The following is a 9,250-nucleotide window of genomic DNA, read 5'->3' as shown; positions in this document are numbered from 1 at the left end:
GCCCCCCTGAGCAAAGATTAGTAAATGTGGCCGGACGGCCCCAGGCCACAGTTCAGCAGACAGAGAGAACCCAACTCCTTTGTCTCCATAATAATCTCCCACTAATGGGGTTATATAAATTACTGGTGGATTATTATAGAGACGGGAGACAAAGGAGTTGGGTTCTCTCTGTCTGCTGAACTGTGGCCTGGGGCCGTCTGGACACATTTGCTAATCTTTGCTCAGGGGGGCCCTCATGGTGTGGACTTGTCATTTTTTCTAAGGAATATAGTTTAACCGTTTATGTGCAAAAGAGAAAAAAAGAGGTCACTAAGTCAGCTCCAATCAGATATCTGCATAGACCCAGAGTCTTGGTCTATGTGCAGATATCTGATTGGAGCTGACTTCTTATTTTCTCTTTTGCACATAAATGGTTGAACTATTCCTTAGTGAAAATGACCAGTCCACACCACACCATGAGGGCCCCCCAGAGCAAAGATTAGTAAATGTGGGCTGGCAAGTGATGGCCCCAGGCCACAGTTCTGCAGCAGAGTCAGACAGAGAGAAGAACCCTACCCAACCCCAGCCCTTATGTCGCCTGGGGCTCTCTATAATAATCCCCCACAAATTTATGAATGGTCGGATCTGGTGACCTGACCGATTTCTTCTAAATTCTAATATAAAATAAAGTCAATTAATATATAATGAAAATGCCTACAGACTATGCGCAGCGTGCCACTGCTTTTTGCTTACCTCCTCCTCAGTCCTGTCCTCCCCTCCTGGCGCGGCAGTGGCAGGTCGACTCTGGCTGGCCTGGCTGACTGTATTAGGTAGGTCAGGTCAGCAGGTCAGTGACTTGAGACTGGTCTGGTCTCTGGACCGTCTGGTTCTTGTCTGGTCAGACAGTGGTCACGTGACGTCACGTGAGGCTGTGACTCACTCACCACCGCCACCCAATCCCTTTAGCCTCCGGACCGGAGGCGGGACTTAGTCCCTGCTGCTGCTGGCTGCTCCGCCGTGGCGCTTCACACCAGGCTGCGGCGACACTGACTCACACACGACACCCCCCCTTTTACCACGTGAGTGACGGGGGCGGGGGGCCGAAGTGCTTCGCCTTCCCCTGTAACTGTCAGTTAGTTCAAGTTGTCTAGTGAAGACTGCTGCGCTGCGCTGCTGCCGGCTGCATATTAGACAATAGAGTCAGAGAGTCAGAGTCGGGCCAGGGCCCCCATGAGCAACTGGGCCCGGGGCAGCTGCCCCTTTTGCCCTGCGGCAAAGACGGCCCTGCATATAAACTCCCTGATCACCCCCCTGTCATTGATCACCGCCCTGTCATTGATCACCCCCCTGTCAGGCTCCGTTCAGACGTCCGTATGATTTTTACGGATCCACGGATACATGGATCGGATCCGCAAAACGCATACGGACGTCTAAATGGAGCCTTACAGGGGGGTGATCAATGACAGGCGGGTGATCACCCATATACACTCCCTGATCACCCCCTGTCATTGATCACCCCCCTGTAAGGCTCCATTCAGACGTCCGCATGATTTTTACGGATCCATGGATACATGGATCGGATCCGCAAAACGCATACGGACGTCTAAATGGAGCCTTACAGGGGGGTGATCAATGACAGGCGGGTGATCACCCATATACACTCCCTGATCACCCCCTGTCAGTGATCACCCCCCTGTCATTGATCACCCCCCTGTAAGGCTCCATTCAGACGTCCGCATGATTTTTACGGATCCATGGATCGGATCCGCAAAACACATGCGGACGTCTGAATGGAGCCTTACAGGGGGTGATCAATGACAGGCGGGTGATCACCCATATACACTCCCTGATCACCCCCCTGTAAGGCTCCATTCAGACGTCCGCATGTGTTTTGTGGATCCGATCCATGTATCCATGGATCCGTAAAAAATCATGCGGATGTCTGAATGGAGCCTTACAGGGGGGGTGATCAGTGACAGGGGGGTGATCACCCTGATCACCCTGATCCCCCCCTGTCATTGATAACCCCCCTGTAAGGCTCCATTCAGACGTCCGCATGTCTTTTGTGGATCCGATCCATGTATCCATGGATCCGTAAAAAATCATGCGGATGTCTGAATGGAGCCTTACAGGGGGGGTGATCAGTGACAGGGGGGTGATCACCCTGATCACCCCCTGTCATTGATAACCCCCCTGTAAGGCTCCATTCAGACGTCCGCATGTCTTTTGTGGATCCATGTATCCATGGATCCGTAAAAAATCATGCGGATGTCTGAATGGAGCCTTACAGGGGGGGTGATCAGTGACAGGGGGGTGATCACCCTGATCACCCTGATCACCCCCTGTCATTGATAACCCCCCTGTAAGGCTCCATTCAGACGTCCGCATGTGTTTTGCGGATCCGATCCATGGATCCGTAAAAATTATACGGACGTCTGAATGGAGCCTTACCAGGGGCGTGATCAATGACAGGGGGGTGATCCGGGAGTCTATATGGGTGATTACCCCCCTGTCATTGATCACCCCCCTGTCATTGATCACCCCCCCCTGTCATTGATCACCCCCCCCTGTAAGGCTCCATTCAGACATTTTTTTTGGCACAAGTTAGCGGAAATTTTTTGTTTGTTTTTCCTTACTAAGGCTCCATTCACACGTCCGCAAAATGGGTCCGCATCCTTTCCGCAATTTTGCGGAAAGGGTGCGGACCCATTCATTCTCTATGGGGACGGAATGTGCTGTCCGCATCCACATTTGCGGATCCGCACTTCCGCATCCGTGATTCCGTTTCCGCAAAAAAATAGAACATGTCCTATTCTTGTCCGCAATTGCGGACAAGAACAGGCATATTCTATTATGTCGGCAATGTGCGGTCCGCAAAATGCGAAAAGCACATTGCCGCTTTCCGTGTTTTGCGGATCCGTGTCTCCGTGTATCCGCAAAACACATTGCGGACGTGTGAATACAGCCTAAGTCTCATATTCCACTAACTTGTGTCAAAAAATAAAATCTCACATGAACTCGCCATACCCCTCACGGAATCCAAATGCGTAAACATTTTTAGACATTTATATTCCAGACTTCTTCTCACGCTTTAGGGCCCCTAAAAAGCCAGGGCAGTATAAATACCCCACATGTGACCCCATTTCGGAAAGAAGACACCCCAAGGTATTCCGTGAGGGGCATATTGAGTCCATGAAAGATTGAAATTTTTGTCCTAAGTTAGCGGAAAGTGAGACTTTGTGAGAAAAAAACCCCAAAAATCAATTTCCGCTAACTTATGCAAAAAATAAAAAATTTCTAGGAACTCGCCAGGCCCCTCATTGAATACCTTGGGGTGTCTTCTTTCCAAAGTGGGGTCACATGTGGGGTATTTATACTGCCCTGGCTTTTTAGGGGCCCGAAAGTGTGAGAAGAAGTCTGGAATATAAATGTCTAAAAATGACCTCCTAAAAGGAATTTGGGCCGCTTTGCGCATCTAGGCTGCAAAAAAGTGTCACACATCTGGTATCGCCGTACTCAGGAGAAGTTGGGGAATGTGTTTTGGGGTGTCATTTTACATATACCCATGCTGGGTGAGAAAAATATCTTGGTCAAATGCCAACTTTGTATAAAAAAATAGGAAAAGTTGTCTTTTGCCAAGATATTTCTCTCACCCAGCATGGTTATATGTAAAATGACACCCCAAAACACATTCCCCAACTTCTCCCGAGTACGGCGATACCAGATGTGTGACACTTTTTTGCTGCCAAGGTGGGCAAAGGGGCACATATTCCAAAGTGCACCTTTTGGATTTCACCGGTCATTTTTTACAGATTTTGATTGCAAGGTACTTCTCACACATTTGGGCCCCTAAATTGCCAGGGCAGTATAACTACGCCACAAGTGACCCCATTTTGGAAAGAAGACACCCCAAGGTATTCCGTGAGGGGCATGGCGAGTTCCTAGAATTTTTTATTTTTTGTCGCAAGTTAGTGGAATATGAGACTTTGTAAGAAAAAAAAAATAATAAAAAATCATCATCATTTTCCGCTAACTTGTGACAAAAAATAAAAAGTTCTATGAACTCACTATGCCCATCAGCGAATACCTTAGGGTGTCTACTTTCCGAAATGGGGTCATTTGTGGGGTTTTTCTACTGTCTGGGCATTGTAGAACCTCAGGAATCATGACAGGTGCTCAGAAAATCAGAGCCGTTTCAAAAAGCGGAAATTCACATTTTTGTACCATAGTTTGTAAATGCTATAACTTTTACCCAAACCATTTTTTTTTTGCCCAAACATTTTTTTTTTATCAAAGACATGTAGAACAATAAATTTGGCGAAAAATTTATATATGGATGTCGTTTTTTTTTGCAAAATTTTACAGCTGAAAGTGAAAAATGTCATTTTTTTGCAAAAAAATTGTTACATTTTGATTAATAACAAAAAAAGTAAAAATGTCAGCAGCAATGAAATACCACCAAATGAAAGCTCCATTAGTGAGAAGAAAAGGAGGTAAAATTCATTTGGGTGGTAAGTTGCATGGCCGAGCAATAAACGGTGAAAGTAGTGTAGTGCCGAAGTGTAAAAAGTGCTCTGGTCATGAAGGGGGTTTCACCTAGCGGGGCTGAAGTGGTTAAAAGAATCGAATGAGTCAGAGACTCATTTGATTCTTTTGAGTTAAAAGAACCGTGAGTCACCGAGTCCCTGCCAGGCTCCCTGTAAGTCCGTCTGGGGGGGAAGGGGGGAGGGGGGGGGCATTAATCTAGCATGTAGCAGAGCTGTGTGTGTACAGGGTACATGCAGCAGTGTAGCATCATGCTACACTGCTACATGCACCCTGTACACACTCAGCTCTGCTACATGCTGTAGCAGAGCAGGAAGTCTGGTAGGGACTCGGTGACACGATTCTTTTAACTAAAACTCTCAGACAATTATCACAGTCTGCTTCACTGCAGCAGAGCTGTGTTTGCCAGGAGCCAGTCCCTCCTGACCTTCGGTTCACTTGAGAGCCGACTCAGCAAGTGAACCAAAGATTCGATGAGCTGAGCATGCGCATTGATCTTCAGTTCACTTGCCTCTGCCGGCTCATGAATCGGTTAATTTGAAAGATCCAAACTTCCCATCACTAATATGAGCATCAGGCCCTAACTCTCCTCAACTAGTGTAATCATGTTAGAGCTCCCTCTAGTGACAGCCTTATGTTTTTGTGCTGTTGGGAAGTCTGAATTTAACCCTGTTACATTACCATTCTAGTCATTACTGCATACATGATTTCTGCTAATAAAATATAAAATGTCAAATACCCTGATATCAAAAACTGTGACGCTGTCCAGAATACAGCACAAGATATCGCTTTACAGGCCTCATTCCTATAACTTGTATATAGTGACATATGGGCCACTGACGAGTGTTATATACCTATATTGCCAAATGGTCCTTCTGTCTTCTCCACCATTTATTTATTATGTGCCTATAAAGGCAGTTGTAATTGTGATATTCAAAGTATTTGGTGCTCCTAATACCTCTAGAGATGAGCGAATTTCCGCTTATGAAATTCGTTCACACTTGATTTGTTTGTAAAAGGTGAATTGCGTTATAGATTCCGTTATCACGGACTATAACATAATTCTATGACGAAATGCCTTTAGAGGCATCCCGTTATTCATTCTGTCATAATAGAAGTCTATGGCCTGCATAACGGATCCATTTGCAGCCTATAGACTTCTATTATGACGGAATGAATAAAGGAATGCCTCTAAAGGCATACCGTCATAGAATTGCATTATGGTCCGTGGTAACTGAATCTATAACGCAATTCTGCTTTTACCAGTAAACAAATCACAAACGAATTTCATAAGTGGGAATTAGCTCATCTCTAAATACCACCTGCCAGAGCTTGGTCTGATCACCCCTATGATGTTCCCCGCTCTTTTATGGGTACCATTAGTTCCAATACATTTCCTACAATAAAGAGGCTTGGACACATTGTTAGCTACCTCATGTATTGACTCATTTATTAATAGGCCAGTGGTTTTGAAATGGCCCTGATGATGGTGAACCCCCAACTCATCCTTCAACACTCAGGAGAGGAAAAACCCCCTAGTGGGGGAAACCTCCAGGGAACCATGGCTGAAGGACTGCCCTTCCCCTGGGCAAGGGGGTAAAAGCCATCATTTGAGATGAGGTAGCTATGGAAAGTCCGGGTAATTGTCACATCCAGTATTTGGAAATTCTGCTAGATGTTGAATCCAGAAAATCCGGTTAATGTCAAATCCGGTATTAGGAAAGTCCGGTAAAATGTCACATCCAGTATTGAGGACAGAGACCAAGCCTGGAATCTGCCTCTTGATCCAGAAAATTAATGTCCAGCAATGTCATGATGGTTTCAGTTGTCTTGGCGCTCCACCCCTTGGATCTTATTGGGGGTTTTCAGGGTCCTGGGTCTTTTCTCTCAGGCCAATGGAGACACCTTCTCGGGACAACGTTAAAGACAAACGCTGAGAAAAAAGAAGACCGTTAATTATAAAACAGCTCTATATAATATATTACTTCTCTGAAATGTTTCTGGAGCACATTAGACCTTCACACGGCATCTACTCACCTGGAAATCTGTATAGTTCGTTAGTTGGTGTATTATCAGGCCAAGGAATCCAGTCCACTCGGCCACCATGCCTGTCCTGGTGTAGATCTGCAGAAGACAAAATAGAGGATTAGTGCCTGGCGGTACTCACCAGGGACTCTATATGGAGTGAGATGGGAAGATGGAGGTGAGATAGGAGCTTTTATATTACTGTTACACAGGAAAGATGTAGATTATACAAGACGGTGAAAAGTTGCATGAACTCACCTCTTCACATCGGCCAGAACATAGCTGGAAGAAGCCGATGGTCATACACACAGAAACTGGAAGGACGTGTTAAGGACAAGTAACAGAATTAATTCTATTATTATAGTGTTTCCTATACTGTGATGTCTGATCTGTGCTACAATGGGGTCAGAGGAAGCGAATAATCTTAGTTGCCAACAGTCCCAAATTTGCCAAAATGTTTCCAAATTTTCAGAGACAATCTCTCTGTAAATTTGGGTTGTCCTGGGACGAAAATGGGTGGGGCTTAGTTAACTCAACCAATGAGTGAGCGTGACCTGACAATTTAAGGGGGTGGGTAGCTTGACCCAAATTTACTAACGGCAGCAATGATGGTAAGTACGTATGTGTAAGTGTATCCAGCACACAACATGGCACTGTACCAGTCAGCTAGAAGAGGATACAGGTCAGCAGGGCCACAATGGGCACAAAGGTTGATGCCATTCTAATGTGGCATAGGCGGCGACTGCTGAAGGATTTCTTGTACAGGCATACAGCTTGACCTAGGTTGTAAACGGCACAAAAGACAAATGCCGGTCCTGCGCCGATCCTGTGGACTGTAGGACTCATCCTCATCTAGAACAAAAGCAGAGGAATAAATGTCATCAATATGGACGTCATGAAGATCTGAGAATACAGAACAGCAGAGGCCGCAGGTGGTGTAATTATACAGGGGCAGTAATACATAAGAATAGTCACCAGGGCGCGTCATTGTATTTATACACATCTCTTGACTTCAAGCAATGTCCCCTCTGTATTACTAGTCCTGAGACCTCTGTATATAAACTTACCGAAACTACGGCGGTCACAATGGTCCCAATGCAGCCCATCCATGCAACGACATAGAGGATTCTCTGGCAGATGATATGTCGCCTCTCTGATTGTTCAGACCGGATGATCATGAACCGGTACATGATGGAAGCGTTGCCAGCTCCTGAAATAGACAATACATGGGATCAGCTGGGAACGTCCATAGACACTTGTAATAACCTCCAGGACTCAGTGGTGATTATAATCTCCAGTGATGGCCGCCGCTCAGCAGTGAATAGTGCTTAGGGAGAAAACGTCATCACTGAGGCTGGAGCCGCTGATCTCCTCATGATGTTGTCTCTCTAAATCCACTTACCAAAAATGGCAGATATTAAGAAGACCACTGTAAAGACCACCGATTCGGGGAATGCTCGTCCCGTGTCACTGAGAAAGAAAGCAAAATATTGGGTGTTATTAGGACACAAACGGCAGCAGGATTGTGTTATGTCTTCTAATAGCAGAGGAGCCTTTATTTCCTTCCATTGTAATCATCCTCCATAATATGATCTAATGTCCAGACACAAATAGAAGACAAACAACAATGGGGAAGATATTATGGAGCCGTTGCTCATAGCAACCAGTGAGATTGCAACTCTAAAAAATGATAAAAAAAGATACATTTTCTACAAAAAGTAGCTTTTTGCACTCTTAAGCCATTTCCAAAAAGTGGGTGTGGTTTAGGTGGGTTTAGCAGGAGGGGCGGGCCTCTGCAAACTGGCAAATTTCCACCTAAAATAGTTGGTGCAATTTTAAAAAAAAGTGCATCTCACTCCAGTGCAGATTAGATGAGGGCCGGGACATGAAACCTCAGTCTTCATAGATTCCCCCACCCCCAAATGTGATGTTTTCTATACTAACAATTATTAGATGGCGCTTATTAATAATCCACTAATAATAATGTAATAACTTTCCAGGAATAAACTGATAATACGGTAATAACAGTAATGATACTACAGAGGAATCCCGCCCCGTCCCCTCTTACCTGATGTAAGGATATTTTACATGGCCTGGGATGACAGTCAAGGCAATCAGGGCACAGAGGCCCGATAGCGTCCATATGACCCAGAGGAAAAGCAAGAATGCCAAACCCCGGATCTCCATGGCGCAAAGTCAATTATTCGCTAAGCAAAAGCACAAGCCGATCTGTCTCTCTCTATATCTAGAGAAAATCTGGCTGAGATAATGTCAGGCAGTGGTTTTCTAAGGCTCAGAACTCGGTGATGTCACTAGCTTCTGTGACATCATCACACCTTCCGCAATCTTATTGGTCCTCGCTAGTTTATTTCATTTCATTGGTTCTCCCTTCATTGTGACATCATCTTATATACTTGAATCTGATTGGTCCTCAGTAGCTTTCTGAGATGTGATTGGTGCTTCAACCTCCATACATGCCTGGATCTGATTGGTCCTCCGTATTTTCGAAATTTATGCCTATGCTGCTGAGATGTTACTGGCTTTTCAAGTCTACTGAATAGAGAAGAAATTCTACTTTTATACATGTGTACCATATCACAACAGAATGAGTAAAACTGGGTATGGACCCTCACCCATGTGAGCCCCTCTGCCTACAATGTGTAGGGAATGAAGGGGCCATGAAAGGTGTCTCTATTCTGCT

The 9,250-nt window shown here is 45.4% G+C and overlaps 1 protein-coding gene and 1 long non-coding RNA gene across 2 annotated transcripts; both read right to left on the bottom strand.

Moving 5' to 3' along the window:
• Nucleotides 1–6,318: 6,318 nt before the first annotated feature.
• Nucleotides 6,319–6,847, bottom strand: LOC122943029. Its single transcript, XR_006390813.1, has 3 exons — nt 6,808–6,847; nt 6,562–6,648; nt 6,319–6,457 (listed from the first exon to the last, which is right to left on the bottom strand). It is a non-coding gene; the product is annotated as an uncharacterized LOC122943029 (long non-coding RNA).
• A 368-nt stretch (nt 6,848–7,215) lies between these two features.
• Nucleotides 7,216–8,736, bottom strand: LOC122944230 (DNA damage-regulated autophagy modulator protein 1-like). Its single transcript, XM_044302458.1, has 4 exons — nt 8,618–8,736; nt 7,952–8,019; nt 7,617–7,759; nt 7,216–7,401 (listed from the first exon to the last, which is right to left on the bottom strand). Exons 1-4 carry the CDS (start codon nt 8,734–8,736, stop codon nt 7,216–7,218), a joined length of 516 nt encoding a protein of 171 aa, XP_044158393.1.
• Nucleotides 8,737–9,250: the final 514 nt, after the last annotated feature.

This window comes from Bufo gargarizans, chromosome 7 (assembly GCF_014858855.1).
Source record: "Bufo gargarizans isolate SCDJY-AF-19 chromosome 7, ASM1485885v1, whole genome shotgun sequence".
NCBI lineage: Eukaryota > Metazoa > Chordata > Amphibia > Anura > Bufonidae > Bufo > Bufo gargarizans.
Note: the sequence above shows the minus strand (reverse complement) of the source record. Positions and strands in the feature narration are given on the sequence as shown.